Source organism: Cyphomyrmex costatus, unplaced genomic scaffold (genome assembly GCF_001594065.2).
Source record: "Cyphomyrmex costatus isolate MS0001 unplaced genomic scaffold, Ccosl1.0 scaffold452, whole genome shotgun sequence".
In the NCBI taxonomy this organism is placed as follows: domain Eukaryota; kingdom Metazoa; phylum Arthropoda; class Insecta; order Hymenoptera; family Formicidae; genus Cyphomyrmex; species Cyphomyrmex costatus.
Window position 1 is genome coordinate 1 of NW_017278768.1, and position 25,929 is coordinate 25,929.

At 32.3% G+C, this 25,929-nt stretch overlaps 1 protein-coding gene across 1 annotated transcript; it reads left to right on the forward strand.

The window, feature by feature from the left end:
• Window positions 1-2,607: 2,607 nt before the first annotated feature.
• Window positions 2,608-25,372, forward strand: e(y)3 (PHD finger protein enhancer of yellow 3). Its single transcript, XM_018544590.1, has 11 exons — window positions 2,608-3,739; window positions 3,812-5,076; window positions 5,161-9,418; window positions 10,860-11,507; window positions 12,668-12,997; window positions 18,088-18,598; window positions 18,856-19,037; window positions 19,110-19,257; window positions 19,508-19,714; window positions 24,154-24,269; window positions 25,019-25,372. The coding sequence occupies exons 1-11, from the start codon at window positions 2,608-2,610 to the stop codon at window positions 25,132-25,134; spliced, it is 8,913 nt and encodes a 2,970-aa protein (XP_018400092.1). The 3' UTR covers window positions 25,135-25,372.
• Window positions 25,373-25,929: the final 557 nt, after the last annotated feature.

Below are 25,929 nucleotides of genomic sequence, written 5' to 3' on the forward strand. Positions count from 1 at the left end.
CCATGTAATAATAGGAGAAAATTAGCGCGGCTTACCGCGCGCGGTTCCTAGTTACTTTATCGCCTACCGCGTTCCGCGCTGCATGTAAAATCACCCTTCACGCGTGCAAGATTATCCGCACGCGTGAATGTCATGCGTATGACAGTTGTGTCCTCATTTGAATACCATATTGCTCTCACGCATGCGGACGCGCACGGAAAAAAAAATTAGATTTCTTTCTCCATCATTTGTGTCCTCCCCTTAAGTGCTGAACTGACTAATAATACCTAGGAAAAAACTTTTAAACCTGATAGGATTTAAACTCGTGACTCGATCCACGGTCCAGTTCTGAGTCGTTCACCTAACGTACTGCTCCACTGTTACCTTATTGACAGAGATGTTTCGAATGGTCTATATATACTTTTAATAAAACTATTTTGTCTACCCAAACAGATTATTTTGTTAAAATTACTAAAAGAACACTTATTTTGTAATGGCAACAAAATTTTACCTTGTTATTTACAAAAAGTAAGCAAATAAATTTGTATGTTTATATTAGAATTAATAGAATTAAAGATTTTAATGAATCTAAGGCTCGTAGCCCTATTCTCATATTAGTTTTAAATAAATTTGTATCGTTAAATAAAAAAATTTACAATATTTTGTACATTTAACAAAAAAATTGTATTTTGTTATTTTAACAAAATAATTAAATGATAATCAGCTCGGCGTATGATAAGATGGCGGAAAGCGCGCGATTTTTATTACTGCATGCATGAACGCAACATGAATGCGTTTTTGCACGCACGTATGATGATCATGCGTGAAGATAACGTGAATTTTATGTAAATTATGTTCCTTCACGCATGACTGTATAATGCTACCTTTTACGCACGCACTCGTGCTTCTCTCACTTAGTGAGAGTAACATGAGTGCGTTATTGCACGAACTCATGACAATCATGCCGTGAGAGTAATATGAGCGCTCACCAATTGTTATCTGGGTAGATGCCCTGAACGTTCCACCTAAAGCGGGGAGCACAGACTTTTGCATAACGCATAAAGCATGTGCATAAGGAATTTCATTGGTCCATTTTCTTATGCATGAGTCAGTTCTTTACTCAAAAGTATGGCCCTCATTGGCTATCGCTCGCCGCTTCACCGCTGCGCCGCTCTGGTCTGTAGGCTCCTTAAGTGCCCAGTGAAGACACTCAAAAGGAATCTGAACGCTTTCTGGGTGTCTGGGTGCACCCGGGTGGGGAATCTGAACGTAGCCCTGGATGCGATGGGCGATGAACGACGAGCGATAAACGATAAAAGTTTTGCTTTAGTTCACACGACGATGTAAAGAAGAGTTCTTATTGGTTATCGCTCGTCGCGCATCGCTCATCGCGCCTAGAGTCCCTATAAGAGAGTTGTGTCAATCTTGTATAAATTTTCATTGGCTTTGAAGTAAAATGGCGGAACCAATCATCGATGCTGTTATATCCCCACTTTTGAGTAATGTGAACGCGGTGGTTTAGATTTTAGAAGTTGTAAGAGTAGAATTTACGTTAAATTATATAATATTGACAAGTAAACAAGGTTAGAATGTCACTTTCGACCACATAATATCTGTATCTTTTATATATTTTTAATTCGAAAGCTTTATAATAATGTATAGACTTACTTATAATTTTGATATTGTAAGAGTGGGTCGAGAAAAATATTTGGACTCCACCGGTGCCGGGACTTAAACCGAGGTCTCGTTGCCGTTCGTATTAGCAAGCTTTCGTCTCGCCTGCCACCATGATTTTACGCTCTTCGTAGTATAAGGTGGGGAGCACAGACTTTTGCTTAACGCATAAACCATATACATAAAGAATTTGATTGGTTCATTGACTCATGCATAAGAAAATGGACCAATGAAATTCCTTATGCACATGCTTTATGCGTTATGCAAAAGTCTGTGCTCCCCGCTTAAGGTCTAGCGTCCCCATATATGTTAGTATTACATATATGAGCGTCCCTTTCTGCCAGAGTCCCAATTAGACGCCATTTTACTTCAGATTGACACAACTCTCTTATAGGGACTCTAATCGCGCCTAGTGTGAACTGTCATGTCCTCTCTCAAGTTTCTATGTGCGCAAGGCATAAAGTACTAGGGAATTTGTTTAGGCCACTGTCGTGTTTCGACATAAGTTGGCGTCAGTATTTTAGTAAATGTTTTACGATTTGGCAAAATATATTTTGAAAACCGTAAAGCGTATATGCTTGCGTATTGATCTCGGCTGTCCGAAAGTTAGATAAGCGAATAGGCGGCACGATATCTCTTCACGCGTTACGGTCTATTTGTGCAACACGTGTAATTCATCGGGACCGATTCGCGCACAAGTGTAGAGAAACATTGGTTATGTTCACTGCTTGAGTGAAAACAAATTGAAGAGCGATGTAGCGGTAAGTAGACTGGTCATTCGTGCCGATATTGCGGAAACCTTAACGCACGGTGCACTTGCAGTAACGAGGCATACCCGGTTTGTACGCGTGGAGATTTGTTCATGACAAACTGGAACAAAAAAGTCCGCATAAATGTACGGCGGCGACGGCAGCAGCAGGTCTAACGACGTCTCCTGCACGGAACATCGAAACAATGTCCGACGGTTCTAAGATGGGCCTATTCGGCTCTAAGGACCGGAATCAGGAACAAAAAGAGAAATCTTCCAAGGACAACTCCCCATCCCGTTATGCACCATATGGCGTTGACAGTGACACTGAAACATACGATACCGAAACTCTGAGCATAATGGATATCAACGATATCATCGGCGTACAGTCCGGCGATCAGATCGGCGATTCGACTTTGGAGAGCGAAATCGCTGCTCTTTCACAGATTATTACAGAATCAAAGGTAGAGCCAATCTTACAGTTAGAGAACTTAAAGCCAATAACGCAACAAGATTCTCTTATGATACCGAGTCCTACTTCTAGTACTGTTTGTATCACAAACATTGATAATATTGATATTTCTAATACCAAATCTAATATTGTGTCTGAAAAATGTACAGATAGTATCCAGAAAATACAACAAGGGATGTCTGATCTTGTCTGTGAAAGTAAGACACAAACAGAATCATTAATTATCACAGAACAAAGTACTTTAGAGAATACAGATATTGACTTTATAGTTAAACATGATCAAGTTTCTGACGTAAATATTAACCAATATATTGCTGTGTCTGCAGATAAAGCACTTGGTGATATATCTACAGTTTGTACATCAGAATTGTCTTCCAATAACAAGTTACTTACTGAGATTAATTCCCCAACTAGCATGTCAAATGATGATACTTTACTGGAAACTGCAACTGAGAAAAGTATTGTTGAGAAGATGGAAGACGAAACCATTGATAAAACAATTGACAGTCAAAATGAAACCAACAGTAATATAAGGCCTATAATTAGTAACATTAGTCAGAGTTTACAATTGATAGGAGAAGCATATAACTCTGAAGATTCAGAGGAAACGGATGTGAGTGATTTGCCAAAAGAGACTACATCATTTTCTGTTTCTAAAGAAACTTTACTGCCAGATGTTTCTGAAAAGCAGCTTGAGGAAGACAATTCTGAAGTAACTGATGTATTGGAGCAAAATACTGAAATATCTTCAGAGTTAAATAATACTGCAAATGCGCCTATTTCAAAAGAATTAAATGCGAAAGTAGAAAATGTAGACAGTAAAATAGAAGATCCAAATATAAAAGAGTCTAAAGATTCTGATCATAGTAAAACATTGCAAGGTTTAGAGATACAAGAAAATATAGATGATGCATCAAATAAAATGACAGAGTCTAAAGATTCTGATCATAGTAAAACATCGCAAGTTTTAGAGATACAAGAAAATATAGATGATGCATCAAATAAAATGACAGAATGTATTGATAATGATGTATTGAGTCACATACAAAGTAAAAATAATACTGAAATGGAAATGGATACAACTGAAGGAACAGTATTAGAACATCAATCTTATGAAATCTCTAAAGAAATTATAGGTTTATCTATTAACACATCTGACGTATCAACATTGGAATTAACTAAAAGTTCAGATGAAAATAAAGAAAATACTGAAATAGAACCAAGTCTATTAACAGCTGCCGAAACAGAAAAGCAAGATGATTCTACAACTTTTAGTGAAAAAAAGCTGCCAAATACAGAAAAAGTAAATGATAATTGTCGTATTATTGATGATACGAAGAAATGTATGAAAGATGTACTTGATTGCAAAGATAGAGATGTTGTTTCCATATCTGCAACTAAATCTCAAGAACCTACTTTAACTGAAGTGCCCGATAAGAAATTACATATGATAGAAGTGACAAGTAAAAATAATAATTCTCAGGAAGCAGATGTCATTAATAAAGGCTCTCAGACAACACACAAAGACAGTTCGATAAAAACTAAAATTAATGATTCTCAAGAAACAGATGATACACAAGAAAAAACTGCTACAACTTTTGATACTCAAGATAATGTGGATGCAGCTACTGCTAAAGAAACATCTGTGCCAACGAATAGAAATATAGTTCAAACTGCATCAGATACAACTAATAAAGTATTAAATTCGAATGAAGATGTATCAACAAATCATCCAGATATTGAAAAAAAGAATGTAATGGCCACTACACAATCTGCAGATAGTCATTTATTATTGAGTGAAGGAAATTCAGATTCGTGCTCTAAAAATTTAACAATACAAAATAATAAAACTAACGTTAATGATTCTGAAGAAACAAATATTTGCCCGCAAAAAGATATTCTTGGACAAACACTTGAAACATTAACCCCGATTGAACATGATAAATCTGTTAAACAGCTTCCTTCTATATCAGAAAAAACTGATATTAATGATACTGCGTCTAGTAAATTTGGGGAATTACATTCTGCTCTAATCATGTGTGACAATTCAAATAACATAACTGAAAATATAAGCAAATCTGAAGTTGAAGAAATAAAGTATGTAGAAGAAAAGATATCTGAAGTGATATCACTCTCCAAAGATCATGATGAAACTTCAATGAAAAATAAATCAGAGAAAACACTTCATCAACTTGAATCATGTGTTCAAACAGAAGACAGTTCATCTGTGCAGACGGAAAGTAAGCTAACTTTGGAAAACGATACATCTGACTATGTATCATTAGAGAATGATAAAAACTCATCATTAATTAAAAATTTAACTATTTCAGAAGATGATGTAAGAGATTACGTGTGCAATAAAATATGGAAAAAAGATAAAGTCGTGAAAAATACTACTGAGATATCGATAAATGAGACAGCAATAAAAGTATCAAAATTAAACAAAGAGGAAATTAAAGAAATTGAGAAAGAGGAAAGTCGTAAAATAAATTTAGCTTCTGAATCGTTAATTCCAGAAATATATAACCGGAAAAATCAAAAAGATATCAATTTACAAGATGATGAAGATAAAAAACCATGTGAAAAACCTATAAAAATAGAATTGAAAGAATCGATTGATGTTAATGTACCACCGATAATCGAGGAGAATGTTAAATCAGTCGTTGAAGAATCCACTGATGCCAATTTAAAAGAGGTACAATCGAAGGTAATTGATATCTCTTTATTACATGAAAGCTCGAACGAAAACGTGAGCGTCGAAAAGTTAACAGTGAAATTGTCTCAAGATGCAGAAAATATAGACATCCCAGTTAATACTCAAACTATAGACGCTTTAGAGGGACTTTTGGATATAACTCTTATGTCGGACAATGAAAACTCTTCGTCAAAGGACATGAAAACGAAAGATAAAGTTCTAACAGAAGAAATAGTAAATAAAAATATTGATATAGATCTTTTATTAGACCCAGCAAATCAAAGCGAAGCAAGCATGACACAAAGTTCAGACTACATAACAAACGTGATTGCTAGTTGTTTGACAAACAGAGGTAATGAAATGAACGAAGCTAATATCAATATACCAAGTAACGATAAAACTACCGAAAACGAGGATAGTAACTTAAAAATGAACGAAGATATGAATATGGCAAGTGAGACAGCGGATAATGAGAAGATAATAGAAGAATCTCTTGGAACGGACAGCAATTTGCAACAGAACGATTTGGACATGGATTTTGAGAGCAACCGACTAGAGTCAGTCGATTTGGGGATAAGTGAAGCAAAGCTGGAATTGTCGCAAGATATTCTGTTGGAGGGCGTAAGTGAAAATCTTTCCCGACATGCCGACACTCCTACCGTCATCGAAAATTCACAGTCGAGTTCGGAAATCTCTGAATTGGAATCTGCGGTAAAATTCTTACAAGAATCCGAAGAGCAGACGATAGACTCTTTGGTACTGTCACCGAAAATGGTAGAGAGCGTCGTCGAAGATATAACGAAGCAGGCAAACGCGGAGCTTTACGTGTCCGATGAGATAGTCAATTACACAAACGCCGAGTCCGAATTAGAACATTTGAAAGATAATGTGGATACTATTTCCATCTCAGAAGCCGAGATTATATCGGAAGCTGCTAAGCTGGAGAATGAGCGGAAATTCGCAACACAGATGCGAAACGTTCCCAGTATCATTGTGAAGGACGCCGAAGAAGAGATAAATGAGACAAAGGTTCGCACATATTCGGAAACGTCGTTTGATATGGCTTCTGTCGCAGGTGGTTCCTTGAATACGGAAACAGTCACACATGTGAAACAATCACATGAAAGAAAAGAAACTGTAACTATTGAATCGTTGATCTCAGGAGGTTTTCTGGAAAGTGGGTTGATCCCAGGAATGTCAATATTGGAGGAACGACTGATGGAACCACCGAAAATCGAGATACCCATTCTGGATTCGGCTAAAGTGTTGGAATCTTCCATTAGTCCGAATGATAATCTTCTCATACCGAAGGACGCGAGAACTATCACATATCCGAAAATGTTGGAATCACCGAAATCGATTGATAAAATTGAATCGAAGAGCGCCGACACGCCGCGCAAAGACTCCGAAAAGCATTCAGATTTCGAGAATGTTGGTTCGCCGAGAATAATCCTGAAGATTGCGAAATCTGCAATCACGGACTGCAGCGAACCACGATCGCCGAAGAGTCCAAAGATTCGATCAGCTACGAATTCGCCGAATCCAGAGGACAGTCCGGGTCAGAAGTTAGGAAAGATTAAATTGAAGCTATCTAAGGGAGGCCACCCCTCTATAATATCTAACGAGAATCTGGACGAAGTCAATCAGTGGCACACCACCGATAACACATCGTCATTATCTCCTATCGGCATGAAGATCAAGTTGTCCAAATCCGGCGATGCTTCAATTGTGGGTACAGAGAAACACGAAAGTTTGGATGATTCAAAGGAAACAAAATATAAAATTGAAGAGTCAAAGAGAATGGATTCTCCGATTGGTATGAAGATAAAGCTATCCAAGTCTGGAGATGCATCGATTATCTCCGATTCTAGGCAACTAGATATCAAAGAATCTCTTACAAAGCACAAAGAGAAGTTGGAGATACCGCAGGGAAGTCCAAAGAGAACAGAATCACCGATTGGCATGAAAATCAAACTCTCCAAAACTGGTGACGCTTCTATCATTCAGACCGACAGGCAAGAATCTTTAGAGGAGCATAAGGAAATTACACAAAAGCGGACCGATTCTCCAATTGGCATGAAAATTAAATTGTCAAAGACCGGCGATGCTTCTATCGTATCTCCGGATATTCCTGAAGACTCTACGAAGATAAAGGAAAAGCAGGACTATTCAGAACTACCGAAAAGAACCGAGTCTCCAATCGGAATGAAAATAAAACTATCCAAGTGCAAAGGTAGTGCATCTATTATTTCTGTAGATAATACTGAAGATATAAGAGATAAATTGGAGGTACCCGATCCACCTAAACGTACTGAGTCACCACTCGGAATGAAGATAAAGTTATCCAAAACCGGAGACGCCTCTATTATACATTCCGAGGTCACAGAAGATGTTAAAGAAATAAAAAACAAAGATAAATCTGAGGTATCGCAAGATACTGTGAAAACGTCCGAGTCTTCTGGAATCAAGATCAAAGTGAAGACGAGCGAAGCAGCGTCGTCAGGATCACTGGATGTTACCGAGGAGCAAAATGTATTCCAAATTTCCGAATCACCCACAGGCGGCATTCCGAAAATTAAAGTATCCAAATCTGGGGATACGCCGATTATTTCTAATAAAATGGAATCGACAGAAGATTTGAAATCACGGGATAGTCAAGCAGAAGCACCAAAGAGAACAGAATCTCCACTTGGCATGAAAATCAAGCTATCCAAGAGCGGCGATGCTTCTATTGTGCAGAACGAAGCTATTACTGACGAACAGCAAAGTAAGATTACTCGTGTACTTGATACGGAATATTCAAAAGGTGGAGACTCATCACTCGGGATGAAGATTAAGCTATTTAAGTCAGGCGACGCTTCAGTAGTGGAGACGCTTCCTTCCGGTTCTACCGAGAAAAAGGACAAGCAACAGAGACGTAGGGACAACGCCGAATCATCGCTAGAGATGAAGATTAAATTGTCCAAAACTGGCCATCCAACTATCGTAGCATGCGACAATCACGGAGAGTCCTCCACGCCCAAAAGTAAGGATTCAGCAGCTCTGGATCCAGCAGTGAATTTTTCTCATAGGTATATGGAGCATGCTGCAGCGCATAAGGAACCCACATTGAAGATCCTTAAGACCAGCAGTCACCATCCGTCTATTCTGCAGAGCAATCGTTCTGAACTGACGATCGAACCAGTGCAGGTGCAAAGCAGAAAGCAACCAGCAGAAAACGTCCAGCAGCAGATCGAAATATCGCCCAAGCGTAAAGACATAACGATCTCGCCAGTTGAGAGCAAAAAATCTAAACTGGAGACGCAACTCTCACAGATTTTACCAGAGGTCACCATCCAACCAGTATTGTGTCGGGATCAGAAACAACAGCAGCAGCAACTGTTGTTCGATCCAAAGACGAGTCTAATTAGTCGACAGCAAATGAACGTAATTAACCAGGAGATCAGTATCACACAAGTGCGGCCAGACAGTGCATCAGACAAGTTCAAGGATACATGCAAAAATTCACCAGGTGGATTGTCGGATTGTGAGATCATCGAGCATCGTCCAGAACTGATAATCGTTAACGAAAATTCGAACTCCAGCCAAGATGTTGTCATTATAGAAGAAGTAGCCCCTAACAGAATAGCTGATATCAAGGTGCCAAAGAAGAGAGGAAGACCACGAAGAAATCCTGTAGCACAACAAGTTCAGCAATCTGCGCAAACTCTGATGCCTAGAGATCCCCTGGCCTTGGACGAAGTACAGCAAGTTCCTCCGCAACAATTTGAACACAGAGAAAATGAGAGACCTAAGAGAACCTGCAGGAATCAGAAGAGTTACGCTCCGCCCAAAAGAGGAAGAGGACGAGGTTAGTTTCTTTCATAATTAATATTTACTACGTATAATACGTATTTACTATATAATTAATATTAATATGTAAGTAAATACTTAATGTTGGAATTGATAGAATACTTTACGTTGTAAAAAACAAAATAATAACTACATGCTGCAAAATATTCGCGAAAATATTCAAATGTTTACATTTGAAATATGTTAGAAATAGTTAAAGATTGTAAATAAAAAATGAGATAAATTATCATTGACGCGATGACATATTAATTATTTTAAATTAATTCTGCGATACAATAAAATCAGAATAAATTATCTTAAAGAATTCTAATAAAAGATAAATAAATATAAGAATTCTAGGCTTAATTAAAATTCAATTCAATTTTAATAAATATTAAAAATGTTTTTATGAGCTGACACAAGATTACAGTGTGTATACTTTTTTAATCCAAAATACCGAAAAGAATAAAGATTTTTTAATAAAATTCCTGCCATTAATTAATATTCCTGCCATATAAACGCATTAATAATTAACGGAAATTTATTAGAGTACTTAAGGATAAACTTATATCACGTACTGATATAGTTTACAAAATTGAATGCAAATATTATGATACATTTCAACTTCCGGCCGAGGTAATATTTTTCGCAATAAAAATTATTATTTTGAGATTTTAACGTTAAAGATCGATATAAGATGCCAAAAGAGCATCAAATAATTATTAAATTGTTAATCAATTTAATTCGTGATAGTACTACGGTAGTTTATGTATATTGGATACTTAGGGAAATTATGGCTGCGAAAATAGTACAAAATATAGTTAGAGTTATAGTTATAGAATAGGATAAGAAGAGATTATTTTATTTGTGGAATTATATATTATGTTACTAGTCTAATTATTATGTTACTAGGACTAATTTAGATAGGTAGGAAAAGATGTGTGATGGAATGGGTTATGAATGGATTAAGACTTCTTTATGTAAACCAAGTCCCCTTCTTGACTGTAAAGTTGAAGTATAATAAAATCTTCTAATTAAGAAATGATTCAATTATGCTGATAATACATATTCGCAACGCATGTGCGTTCTGTTAGCGCAGAAACACTACCGTGTCTTTTGATCCACTGTAAATGTATTATTATTTCAATTTTGAAGATGATATTCATGTTAATATGTTCTTAATTACATTTGAAAAGTTAATTTATAAGTTAATCTCTTTTGCATATTTTACATTTTTTCTTTTTGATTTATTTGATTAAAGTTTGTTTTAAATGAAAAAGGGATAAGAAGAATAAGAAGATACAGAATAAAATGATATTATACAGTCAACAAATAATTTTTATAGAAAAAATGAACTGAAGAAAACAAACATAATTAATTTCCATTCTTATTTATATTTTAATACCTCAATCATTCCTCTTTTTATCAAAGAACATTAATATTTTCTTTGTTATATCTAGGTCGCGGTAAACGGAAACTAGATAACGTGGAACCTCCAGTTGGAAAGAAGACTCGTGTAGATCAAGATTTATCCGCTATAGAGGCATCGACAATGGCTGTCATCACTATCGACGAAACACCAGTAGTCACGAAACAACAAGAGTCACTTCGAAAATCGTCAGAACAATTGTACAAGGCGCTGAAACAACCGGCTGTAGATCGTAAAAATATAAGTTCCACGTCAAGTCGCAAAGAAACGGGGAAAAAGGATTGTAAAGCCTCGAACTCTGAGATCGTGACGCTAGAACCTACCAGACTGTCGGATGTTCAAGAAGATGCAGAGAAGGCTACGAGTCAGGGCCCATTGATCTCGGAAGTTGATGAACAGCCTAAAAAACCGACCTTAGAAATCGTCTCTGAGAAAACGCAGAAGTCAGCGACGAAGCAACATGCTGAAAATAAAGGTAAGATGTCAGACGGGATTAAAGAAATACCCGTACCTCCCGGACATTCAAATTGGCTGACGCCAACGTCGAAGAAGCAAACAGATTCAACAGCCATGAGAGGTGAAACAGTGTCGACGGTACAAGTAATCGATGAAGAAACAAGAATGAGCGCCGAATCCGGCTCAAGGTCTCAAACACCGGCTAGAAATATACCAGCACCAAGTATGTATTTACATTAATATTAATACATAATACTATATATTGATATCATAATAATGATAAATATTATGCAAAATTTTTTAAAGCCATAATAATAAACAACCATAATTAATATAGTGTTTTACATTACTATTTCATTGTCTTAAATTTCATATTTTATATTGTAGATAGAGAGTGTGCTAGTATATTTTAATAATATAATTTAATATTTTTTATTCGTATATATATGTATATAGATGAAATTTCTATATCAACATTTATGTGATTATATTTTTATTCATCTCTTTCCTTTTTCTTGTTTATATTTTTTGTTTGTATAAAGTCTTTATATTAAAAAGTAACTAGTCTTTTGTGTTTAATTTAAAAAAATCTAATTTAAAAAATGTAACTATATTACAATTATATCTTCGTTAATAGTATTTATTTGTAATGTGTAAATTAAATTGTATTAAAATAATATAATTTTTATATTAATAATATAATTATATATACATAATTGCGCTTCTAAGAAAATAAATCTTTAGAAAAAAAGTTTTTATTTTAGTCATTGAAGAGTTGAGTTTGTTGAATGTATTGGTACACATCCAAACTTCAAGCTGGCTAAGAATAGATCTTTTCTTGTGACATAAGCTGTCTCTCAAGTAACTAAATACTACGAAATTGTAATAATGTGTTCAAATATGAGACAGTGTACATTATTTCTTTTATTTGCAATATGTGTTGTAATTATGTTGTGTTTAGCAGCATTAAAAACGCTCATATTAATTCGTATATCGTCTATATAAATATATGTGTGTATGTGTATATATATATGCATTGTGTTTGTATGTTAGTATATATATTTATAAAAAAGTATTTTTGGGATGTCTATATATGTGTCATATTAAAAAAAAAATTAAATATGATAAAATATAAGAAATACACTAATTTATTAAAGTACGAACCTTTTATTATATTTATATCTATCAATATAATATTGATAATATAATTTTTTGATAATATAATGTTAAAATATGAAAAACATATAAGAAAGAGCTGTTAAAAATTATGTAAACATAAAATTTTTTTTCATTTATTCAGTTAATCCACAGAAACTTACATGAAAAGTGATAATATTCATTCTATTGCTACATTTATCTATATAGAAATTAATTTTTTTACAGCTTCAGAAACAATAATAAATGAAGAATCACAAGGTAGTGTCCTGAGCACTGCTACGACGGAATCCGAAAAAGTCAAAGTGAAGAACCGACGAATGGAGATCAATTTTGACCCCGATGAAGGACCTTTCACTGTTGATAAAATAGCCGAATATGAATGGCCACTAGATCGAAAGGGTGAAACATTTATGATACAGGAACAGATATCACAGTATCTTGGGGTAAAATCTTTTAAGCGCAAATATCCTGATCTTAAACGCAGAGTAGTTGATATGGAAGAAAGAAACTATTTGAGGGAGAATGGATTAGTCAGTGAAGCAATGTGCGATATGGGTAAGTTTATTTTTATTAGTCTTTCTGAAGATTTTCATGTAAATCTCTTATGGTATATGCAAATTTATTATTTTATCATAAATAAGTAGTATAGAAGGAAAATTTATACTATCCATTTATAAAAATGTTGAAAAAATAATTTATAGGGGAGAGTAGTCCTAAATCGAACCTATTTGCAGTTTTTGTTCTCTATAAGGCGTAAATAAAGTCCGATCATAAAACTAATGGTGCCGTTCGAAAGATCATTTAATTTCCTTAATTTTTGATTTAGACTATTTTGACGTATGTGTTACCTGTGTCGAACTATAATGAAAATGTAAAAATGCATTTTCCGGTCCGATTTGGTACTATAAGTTTCAAATCGGACCTCTCCTATTTTTATGGACTTTTAGATAGAATTTTAAAATATTTTAATTAATTTTTGTTAGTATTGAGTAAAAACGAGCAATTTAAGACTCAAAGATAAAAAAATACAGTTTATATTATTAGAATTAAAATCATAAAAATTCCATCAATCTGACAAGGGAAGTATTACAACTGTCCGCCTCCGATTTGATTCTCCATGAAATATGTTATTAAGCACGAAAATCTAAGAGACACGTATTTTTTTATACGTGCCCTAACTCATGTTTAAGGGGTGAAACACCCCTTTGAAAAAAACCGGTATTTTTCTTTCGAGGCGAATATCATCGGAAGTATAAAAGATATAAAAAAAGTTTTGAAACAAAAGTTGTACGGCTTCAAGAGTACTTTAAAAATACAAAGAAAAAAAAATTTTATAATAATTTTTTTGTTTAAATAATTTTGTTTAAAAATTTTTTTAATTTTTTTTCTTTGTATTTTTAAAGTACTCTTGAAGCCGTACAACTTTTGTTTAAAAAATTTTTTTATATCTTTTATACTTCCGACGATATTCGCCTCGAAAGAAAAATACCGTTTTCTTTCAAAGGGGTGTTTCACCCCTTAAACATGAGTTAGGGCACGTATAAAAAAATACGTGTCTCTTAGATTTTCGTGCTTAATAACATATTTCATGGAGAATCAAATCGGAGGCGGACAGTTGTGATACTTCCCTTGTGAGTCTGACATATGATATTTTATTGATTTAGTGTTCCTCTTATGCCTGTTTCCACCAATGCAGATTAACTTTAATCTCGGTTTAACTTACTGTTAATCTTTTTCTAATTTTTAGAATTAGAAAAAGATGAAGAGCAAATTGAACCAAGATTAAAATTAATCTGCATTGGTGGAAATGGGCATTAGACCAGATCTGGTCGGTCGATCACCAGTACTACAACCAGGTTGTGGCAAACCTTCTTTCTTCGATGAATTAGCTGACTTATTCATCTTTTTAGTGTTTTTTTATGGGTCCGTTTTGAACATCCTCAAAGAGAGGTCCTATTTGGACACGGGATCTTTCGAACGATTGGAACAAATTTTACAATAAATCGCAAAAGTAATCACAAAACGCTTGATATTTTTGAATTCTACACTCTTTAATTATCTTAAGTTAATTAATGTTTAAATTTTTAACATCTTTTAAATAATGATTTACAATGATTTTCTTTTTTAAAAAAATTTTTGCATGATAGCCGAAAATACATATTTGCATCTATTCTATGAACGTTATGAAAGAGTACTGTCAAACTGCTATCACATGTTCGGTATCTTATAAGAACTTTACATTATAAATATAGCATGCAAATCTACTTAACCATATTTATTTAAATTAAAAAGGTTCGATTTGGAACACGGTCCGATTTAGGACATTTTCCCCTATCTAAATTTAAATGCCAGAATTTTTTTTCTTATGCAATAGATTATTTTACATATATATTTTTTTAAATAAAAGTTGGAATAAAGAAGCAATATAAATAAAATTTTAGAGAAACTGCCAATTTTGCTTCTATACCTCTCTCTTCTATTATATACATTTATGTTAGTATGTTATAATTAAGCGATGAAGGACGATTAGAGTCAAATCATAAAATGAAAATAATAAAGCGGTTATACTATTAACCCTTAACGGCCACACGGGATGACTTTGTACCCCAGGCTTAGGAAAAGCGAAATTAGAGGTCTAAAACCTTTGAAATTGATACAAGTATCGACATTTTATGATTTGTCATTTTTTTCATTTTTCCCTCCAGTAATTTTGCAAAATAAATATACTTTTTGAAAGATCGGCGTATACTGTTATTTTTTTATTGTAGTGGTGTATCTTGTGCGTACAATCCTAAAATTTTAGCCCTTAATATTGAAAAATGGCGGAGTAATGAATTTTTTTCTGAAAAAAGTCATTTTTGCCGAATTTTCACATATATGACCAGTTTTTAGAGCGCCATCTATAAATTGACAAATATAAATCATTAGAAATGTTGAAGAACTTCAACAAACATCATCAATAATCGATTAGAAATCTTAAAATACCCATATATCTTGTACAACTAATTTTTTTTAGCGTGAGGTGAGTATGTACCCCGGTGTGGCCGCGATATGGCCGGGTTGAGGTGTGGCCGCTAAGGGTTAAATATGTAATAAAATTTTTTTTAAATACATCGAACTGCTTAAAACTAAAACAATATACTTAGCCGCTTATAATATTAGTATGTTATATTCAGGGAATGATAAGTTACTTTTTAAAAGTAACAAGTTAAGTTACTCGTTACCGAGTAAAAAAGTAACGAGTTACCGCGTTACTAGTTATCGCTTTTTAAAGGTAACTCATTACAGTTACCGTTAAGGCAACTTTTCGTTACTTTTCCGTTATTTTTTAAAAATCAGTCTGAAAATGTACTTTTGCAGTATTTTTTGTTTAAACATTGATGAAAGCAGTATATATATATAACACTGAGACACTATTTATAGTTTTATTTTTTAATTTTTTCTTTAATACAATTTCGTAATTCTAAAACCTGTAAAGTATGCAGCAAACTGAGATATATACATATGTCCGATTATATACAGGGTGATTCAAAATTCCCGCACTCGGAGTACACAACGTAATACTTTACGCTAAAACAAACAATTTTTTCCTTTAACAAAATTGCGTCCGACAAATAGTTTTTGCAGTAGAGCATGTTAAATTTAACGAATAAGCGTTGTTGTCTACATGGCGCTCAGGGCCGGCGCGCGCTCCTCACTCGCGTGTACATATCTCGGCTATTATTTAAAAATAACATTTGAAGATTCAAATATGGCTCTATTATAAATTACTTTATGACATCTTAATACAGTCTTAAATAATACATAATAATAATAATAATAATAATAATTGCTTTCGTCACTCACGTAATAAATGATTAAAATGATTGTCTCTGATGCCGTCGCACCATTTAAAAATGTAGATACAATTGAATACAATACGTTTTGCGAGATGAAAGTTCTAATTCTAAATATCACACAATTGCGTATGGTATAATAAAAATCATTAAACTTAAAGAATAACTTACTGATTATGCGAATACATAATTCTCTTAAATGTTGACAAACTGATCTATTTTGAACAGTGATTAAAAATAAAGTAAAATATTCGACTTAAGGTATATTAAGCGTTAATTCTTTCTTTATCCTTTACGATAAAGAATACGATAAAAAAATCTATCAAAAATTATATTTATTTACATGTGTTAGTTTTAATAATACAATTTAATAATACAATAATACATTCAATAATACATTTAGCGGTACATTTTGAATATCCACAGCTACATTCAAATATTATTACACATACGAGGTACAAGTCGGATCGTGCAATCTCCTCGTGGTGTCCTTGAATCATGCTAATGCCGGCGGCACAATTAACTTATATTCTCGTATTCTTTCTTTACTCGTATTTTTTATCGTAAAGGATAAAGAAAGAATTAACGCTTAATGTACCTTGTCTCGAATATTTTACTTTATTTTTAATCACTGTTCAAAATAGATAAGTTAATCAACATTTGAGAGTTATGTATTCACATAATCAGTAAGTTATTCTTTAAGTTTAATGATATTTATCATACGCAATTGTGTGATATTTAGAATTAGAACTCTCATCTCGCAAAACGTATTGTATTCAATTGTATCTACATTTTTAAATGGTGCGACGGCATCAGAGACAATCATTTTAATCATTTATTACGTGAGTGACGAAAGCAATTATTATTATTATTATTATTATTATGTATTATTTAAGACTGTATTAAGATGTCATAAAGTAATTTATAATAGAGCCATATTTGAATCTTCAAATGTTATTTTCGAATAATAGCCGAGGTATGTACACGCGAGTGAGGAGCGCGCGCCGGCCCTGAGCGCCATGTAGACAACAACGCTTATTCGTTAAATTTAACATGCTCTACTGCAAAAACTATTTGTCGGGCGCAATTTTGTTAAAGGAAAAAGTTGTTTGTCTTAGCGTAAAGTATTACGTCTTGTACTCCGAGTGCGGTAATTTTGAATCACCCATATTACATAGAAGACAGAAGTGCAAAATAATTCCTGAAATAATGGTACTGTATGTATTTCTCAACTGTCAAAAATCACTTCAGGATCGCTACAGCAGTTGACAGCTAAAATATTTTAGGAATTTTTTTATACTTTGTAGAAAACTAAAAGATTATATAGGATTGTATAAGACTATTTGAATTACAATATGAGTTAGAAGTTAAAAGGAAAATTAAGAAATACATATAATCTCTTTATTATAATACAGCTATATTTTTACTTAATCTATACTTTTAGCTGTAAATCAAATATTTTGATAGAAAGAAAATTATAATGCTATAATTAAAATGTATAACAGAAGTTTTTAACAAAAAGGGATGTTTTCCAATTGCTCAACAGAAATGTACAGAATAAAGCTTTATACACAGCTCAATTAGAACAAAATGTGTACAATGTTTAGATTAAGTTAAACTAAATGTAGCTTGTACGTCTATACTAAATAAAAACACTCAATCTCCTACAACCACATTTATAGCTGTCGTAATTAATAACATGTAATTGTTATATAACGTGTCCAATCGTATGCAAAGTAACTGTAAATTTTGTTACCGTTATCCTATTTATTTTTGTTACCGTAATTATATTGCTATCACATTACACAGGATTAACTGCGATATGTAGCTCCGAAGTACTAGACGTAATGTGCAGTGATTTCCCTGATCAGTACGAAGAATATCGCAAACATATGCGCGAAAAACAAGTCAAGGAACATTCCAAGAAACAGAAGGAACTGACGGCGGCAGCGAATGCGGAGAGAAACAGGATAGATCTCGCAGAAATGGCAATACAGTCCGCATTTACATGGAACGCTAATTTGAATAAAGCTCGCAAAGAACAACGCAAATACTGTTTGGATTTGCAGACTTTCACAATTCATCAACCACAGAAGCAACACAAAACCGATTTGGAACACAAAGTTGGTCATTATCCTGTTGCTCTGATACCAGGACAATATACTGATTATTATCGAGAATATACACCAGCAGAGTTGAGGTATTATCCACTAAATACGGTCTTATATGGACCTACACGGCCTAATGAACGTAAAAGTGATAGTCAATCAGAAGGTTCTCAGAGTGATAGTGATAGCGAATCATCTTCCGATGATTCAAGGTTGGTAACAATGTTATAAAATATTATATGATTTATTTTTAAGAGTTAGAATAAATGATTATATACATAGAATGATTTCGAAATAAGATGCCAAAACTTGCAAACACATGTTTCAGCAATTCAGAATTTAATCTAATTTTGTAGTTTTATGTATTATAATCAATATTATACGTTTGATTTATAATAAATCAATATATTTACATATATATAATAATATAAATTATAAAAATGATATGATAATGATTGTATTTGAACAGTTCATCCTCCAGCGAAGGTACACAAGATACAGAAGGATCTCAATCGACCATGGACGAAGTGGACATGGAAATCTCGAACTCAAAGGATGACGCAAAGTTAAAATGCAAGATGTGCCTAAAAGTTTCAAATAAACATAACAAGAACGAAATATTAATTCAATGTGGTACTTGCAATGGAAATGGTAAATATAATATTATGAATTAGATTGCATGTAACTTTTTATGGAGCTAACCGAGGTCATTATCATTTTCAGTTCATCCATCCTGTATAGATGTAACATTAGATATGGTACCACACATTCAGTCATATGCATGGCAATGTACTGATTGTAAGACATGTGTACAATGTCACGATCCTGCAGACGAAGACAAAATGCTCTTCTGTGATATGTGCGATCGTGGGTAAGTTTTTCGAAAAAAAAACCGAATATATGCTACATATCACATAAAAGTTCTGTAATTACAATTCAGAACCTCGACAATCGATGCTTTAATATCTGCTTTTTAATATCTGCTGTTAAAAAGAAAAAGAAAGTTGCTACACATAAAAAAAAATATGAATTATGATTTCTAGAAATATTTGCGACATAGAGCTGCAAATTAACTATGATATTATTCAGAATGCTTATTTAGTATAATTTGAACTGTTTAGATATCATATCTATTGTGTTGGTTTGCGACGAGTACCACAGGGAAGATGGCATTGTCAGGAATGTGCTGTATGCGCGAATTGCGGTTCGAGAGAGGCCGGCGGTGCTAATTCAGACCGCAATAGCGTTGCGCAATGGCAACACGAATATAAAAAGGGCGAAAAAAATACTCGAATATATGTCTCAACACTCTGTGTACCATGTTCGAAGTAAGTATATAATCAACTGTTAATTTTTCAAAAAACGCTGGGCTTTAATTGCTTGATAATCTCCATTGCTCATATCATAACACTTTCGACATCTTCTCTTTTTATTATCATACATATCTATGTAGGATGTTCAGTAAAAGATATACTTTGCAAATAGATCGTTTTTTATTAATAAAATAATTTTTTGTTTTCAAAATTTGTTTGAATTTTATAATACAATTTTGATGTTCTAAATATTTTGAGATAAGTTACCTCTTTACAGTCTCAGTGAAAATTCTTTTAAAATCAAATTATAGTTATATAAATTAGAGAGAATTGACTGAAATTAATTAAAAAGTATATACCGGGTAGGGCAATAACTTTGTCCACTTTGAATATCTCCGCTATTTTTAGAGATATAAAAATATTGTTATTACAAAAGTTGTAGGGCATCAAGAGAACTATAACATATGCTAGTCATAATTTTTTTAGGTGGAGGCGCTTCGGAGATTTCAAGGTCAACTTCATTTTTTTAAATGGAATTATATGAATTTTTTCACTATATGATTCCCCTAATTATTCTGTACATAAAAGTATTAAGGTGGAGATATAAAAAAACCAATAGTTTACGAGATATTTTACACATTTTTTTGGTGCATATTGACAAAAAATGTTTAATAACTCGTGAACTATTGGTTTTTTTATATCTCCACCTTAATACTTTTATGTACAGAATAATTAGGGGAATCATATAGTGAAAAAAAATTCATATAATTCCATTTAAAAAAATGAAGTTGACCTTGAAATCTCCGAAGCGCCTCCACCTAAAAAAATTATGACTAGCATATGTTATAGTTCTCTTGATGCCCTACAACTTTTGTAATAACAATATTTTCATATCTCTAAAAATAGCGGAGATATTCAAGGTGGACAAAGTTATTGCCCCACCCGGTATATATACAGGGAGGGGCATTTAAAACAGGTCACCTGAATAACTCGCTTGTTTTTGACAATAGAAGAAAAAGTGTCAAACAAAAGTTGCTTGGTTTCGAGGGGAACACGTTTTAGTCACGTTGTTTTTTTTCTAACAAGGGAACACAACCAAGTGTATCTCTTTGATTTAAATGAGCTTTTAGTATGTTGTTCTATGGACAAAAATAAGAGACACGTATTTTTTTATACGTGCTGAGTCGCATGTTAAGGGGGTGAAATCCCTTGAAAAAAAAATCGGTTTTTTTCTTTCAAAGCGAATATCTTCGAAACTATAAGAGATAGAAAAAAATGTTTAAAATAAAAATTGAATGATTGCAAGAGTACTTTATAAGTATAATGGAACAAATTTTTTTAAGTATTTATTTATTGTATACCTCCTCCTCCACTTTTATTTTCAAAAATTTTTTAATTTTTTATATGACGAAAATTAAAGAGAATTTTATGCTGAAAATAACGGTGTGTATTTAAATCACGTTCCAAAAAATCATTTTTCAGATATGAACGAAAACGTCTCTTTATACGCGCTCCATACGTATTCGTACCGCGTTGAGGGCACAGGATATCTACCGTTGAAGGCTAGTTGTGTAATAAAGAATGTTTAATTTAAAACATGCAGATAAAAATAATTACAAACGTTTCGACACCGATCGAGTCTTAATTTTATAGTAAATACATTATTATAAAATAATTAGAAATCTACAATATTGCTTTATAGTGGTATTATCGTTTTCTTCCCATTATCAAAATGTTGCAAGTCAACAAATTAAAATAATAAGATTGGTCATTGAAAAATTCATGGTAGTAATGCAGTAATAATCTAATTGTAAAAAGCGACCGTTAACAAAGAAAAATTAATGCGATTACGCAAAAAAATAAAAATAATTAGATTTCGCTCGTTTTTTTGCAATACAAAGTATAAAGAAACATCGGTGCAAATCGGGCGGTAATAAGGTTTTTTTTATATAAATTAAATTTATAGTTTTCAATGTTAGTATTACATAAAATAAAAATAAAAATTATATAAAGTACAAAATACTAAAAATATATTAGAGTACCTAATGTTTCGGAACTCACAAGTCCTTCTTCAGGGATTCTTAAAGATGTTACAAAATCATAGAGATGAATAATCTTACGATGTAAGCGACATAGTGTGGTATAATTGTTCCGAAGAATTTATTCGCCTGTTTTTATGTAAATTGTGTCTAAAAAGTGAGAAATTCATTGTCGTCAATATGAAATAAAAGTAGTCAAGAGGTAAAAACAGGATAAGCGATTTAAATAAAAAAATAAGAAAATATTTTATTTAAAATATTTAAAAAAAGATGATTAAAATTATTTTAATAACCTTCCTTACGTTTTTATATTAATTACATTATACAATTATTCTTATATTTATAACTTCTATATCACATTTGAATTATATTTTCTTTACTTATTATAAGTTTTCTGTGTATTACCACGACTTTTTTGCGTTATTTATTTATTAACTCTCAACATTTTATTTAATAAAGTACATTTTTTTAAATTATATATTTTTTTATTTAAATCGCTTGTCCTGTTTTTACCTCTTGACTACTTTTATTTCATATTGACGACAATGAATTTCTCACTTTTTAGACATAATTTACATAAAAACAGGCGAATAAATTCTTCGAAACAATTATACTACACTATGTCGCTTACATCGTATTATTCATATCCATGATTTTGTAACATCTTCAAGAATCCCTGAAAAAGGACCTGTGAGTTCCGAAACGTTAGGCACTCTAATATATTTTTAATATTTTGTACTTTACATATTTTTTTATTCTTATTTTATGTAATACTAACATTGAAAACAATAAATTTAATTTACTGCATTAATACTATGAATTTTTCAATGACCCAATCTTACTATTTTAATTTGTTGACTTGCAACATTTTGATAATGGGAAGAAAACGATAATACCACTATAAAGCAATATTGTAGATTTCTAATTATTTTATAATAATGTATTTACTATAAAATTAAGACTCGATCGGTGTCGAAACGTTTGTAATTATTTTTATCTTCATGTTTTAAATTAAACGTTCTTTATTACACAACTAGCCCTTCAACGGTAGATATCCTGTGCTCTCAACGCGGTACGAATACGTATGGAGCGCGTATAAAGAGACGTTTTCGTTCATATCTGAAAAATAATTTTTCGGAACGTGATTTAAATGCACACCGTTATTTTCAGCATAAAATTCTCTTTAATTTTCGTCATATAAAAAATTAAAAAATTTTTGAAAATAAGAGTGGAGGAGGGGGTATACAATAAATAAATACTTAAAAAAAATTTGTTCCATTATGCTTATAAAGTACTCTTACAATCATTCAATTTTTATTCTAAACATTTTTTTCTATCTCTTATAGTTTCGAAGATATTCGCTTCGAAAGAAAAAAACCGATTTTTTTTCAAGAGAGGATTTCACTCCCTTAACATGCGACTCAGCACGTATAAAAAAATACGTGTCTCTTATTTTTGTCCATAGAACAATATACTTAAAAGCTCATTTAAATCGGAGAGATACACTTGGTTGTGTTCCCTTGTAAGTAGAGGCGCTAAAAAGATATGAAAGTCACCTCCACTTTTTTAAATAGAATTATGTAATTTTTTTTAGATATCGTGATTTCTCTAATTATTTTGCATATAAAAGTATTAAGGTAGAGATACCAAAAAACCAATAGTTTTCGAGATATTTTACATTTCATTTTGATACATATTGACACAAAATAACTCGTAAACTGTTGACTTTTTGATTATCGTACCTTAATACTTTTGTGAACAAAATAATGAGATAAATCAAGTGGTATAAAAAAACACATAGTTGCATATTTAAAAAATTATCCATTTTGTATACATATTTTTTTTAAAGCAACTATGTGTTTTCTTTACACCATTTGATTTATCTCATTATTCTGTTCACAAAAGTATTAAGGTACTATAATCAAAAAGTCAACAGTTTACGAGGTATTTAACATTTTGTGTCAATTTGTATCAAAATAAAGTGTAAAATATCTCGAAAATTATTGGTTTTTTGGTATCTCTACCTTAATACTTTTATATGCAATATAATTAGAGAAATCACGTTATCTGAAAAAAATTACATATTTCCATTTAAAAAAGTGGAGGTGACCTTTATATCTTTTTAGCGCCTCCACTTAGAAAAAAAGCAACGTGACTAAAACGTGTCCCCCTCGAAACCAAGCAACTTTTGTTTGACACTTTTTCTTCTATTGTCAAAAATAAGCGAGTTATTATGTAAGTCAAAAATTCTATTCCCAACAGTTTTGTTAAAAAAAATTATAAAAAAATATGATAAAAAGTGTATTAGTATTAACGTGTTGCCTTCCCTCTTTCTCCATGTACCAAGCACCATCATAATACATAATATACCCTTACCTGAATTCACTAACCACATGATCTTTATGCGATAACAAGGCTGTGGCGAAAGGGTCGCTATTGCCCGCACTGCAGTCGCTGTCATACCGCCCAAAGGCTCGACCTGGAAGCGAATCTAGTGCATTGCAGCGCATGTGACAAGTATCTGCACTTAGGTATTGACACCAAAAGTTTTCATATGATTCAGTTAGTTTAACATTTTGAGCGTTGAGCACACATATTCGTATGTTAACTTGTGTCTCATTTTATGCGAATAAAAATTATGGCAAACTTTACACGGGTCCATCGAAAACTGCTTTTAGTCAATGAAATTAATAAGTACATAATATTAACTACATGAATCCATATACAGTACATTCTTTTGTTAAATTGTACTTCTAAAAATTTAATTTCATATACTTGATTTGTAAAAACATTATGGACCACAGAGTTTAACTTTCAGTAGACGCTCAAAGTGCTAAGTTCATTGCATGTTGCAGTACAGGAGCATTTGCACGCGCCAATGAATTTTGTTTAATCATCACTATTTTAAAAGCCATGTTTAAATTAATTGCTATTTAGTGCGTACATATGGACATTTGCATTTTTATCTTGTTCTCTCAAATAAGAAATACAAATTGTACAGTAGATGCCATAATGCAAAGGTGTTTAATTCAATTCAGCATATTATCTATTTTTACTCAGAAGAATATTTGCTTTTTATCATCTTTATTAACATCATTATTTATTTCTTAATGATATTTTTCGCTTTAGGTCGAGAAGTGAAGAATCTTAAAAAAGAATTATCTGCTCAATATAAAACTTTTTAAACACCTCTGTTCTTAAAGGCTACAGCTATTGCCGAGAAATATTATATATCGCATAGAATAATGTATGTATATGTAGCAATATATAATTTTTTCAGAATGCGTGGAGACCAAGGGAGTAGTGGTTGACAAGAAAAATTATCAATGTGATTTTTGTACACCGTCGACCAGCCAGCATGTAAAGCCTTTAATGTCGAAGGTGCTCAAAACGTGAATATAATTATTGTAACATTGCAGAAGAAAAAAAAAATATCGTGCTGTATAATACCAATGCCAGTGGTGTATATTATATTATTATATTAAAGTAAATAAGTTTTTTATTAAGTGCGTTTGTGGACAAATGCGCGTAAGATTTTCTTTTGGAGTACTTCATGACAAACGAGTTACATTGTACATAGTTGCGGAATGAGTCATTTAACTTTTAATTATGAATTTTTAACATATTGTTTATCGCGAGAACAGTGAATTGTTTAGTAAAAAAAAAGACTGAATGGGTTTAGTTTTAAACATGTCAAAATTACGAGTTACAGAGTGAAAAAGTGTAAAATCGTGCATTTTCTCTTAATTAAATTCTCTATTCTTTGACGAATTTGAAATCAATTGTTTATCATAAGCTTGGTTAAACGTGCATTTTATAACACTCTTTTACAGTATTAAAAAAATTCTTTTGTGAAGTAGAAAGAATTTATTTAATATAAACCGAAAGATAAGGCGTTATCACACGTTTACATTTCACAAACTTAATTTGCAAAAATTACATCGGCTTACCATTTATAAAAATATAAATGCAGAATAAAAACCATTAATGTTCATATGAGAATTGTGAAATTGAAAGCAAGTGATTTTCTAAATATTCTGTATAGATAAAATTATTTATGTAAAAATCTAAACTTTTATGTTTAATGTAATCGTAATAATAAAAACCATTTTTCATCAATCAAGAATAGATAATACATGTAATTTATTTTTTAAATAGATATATATGTATATTACTACATATGTTACATAT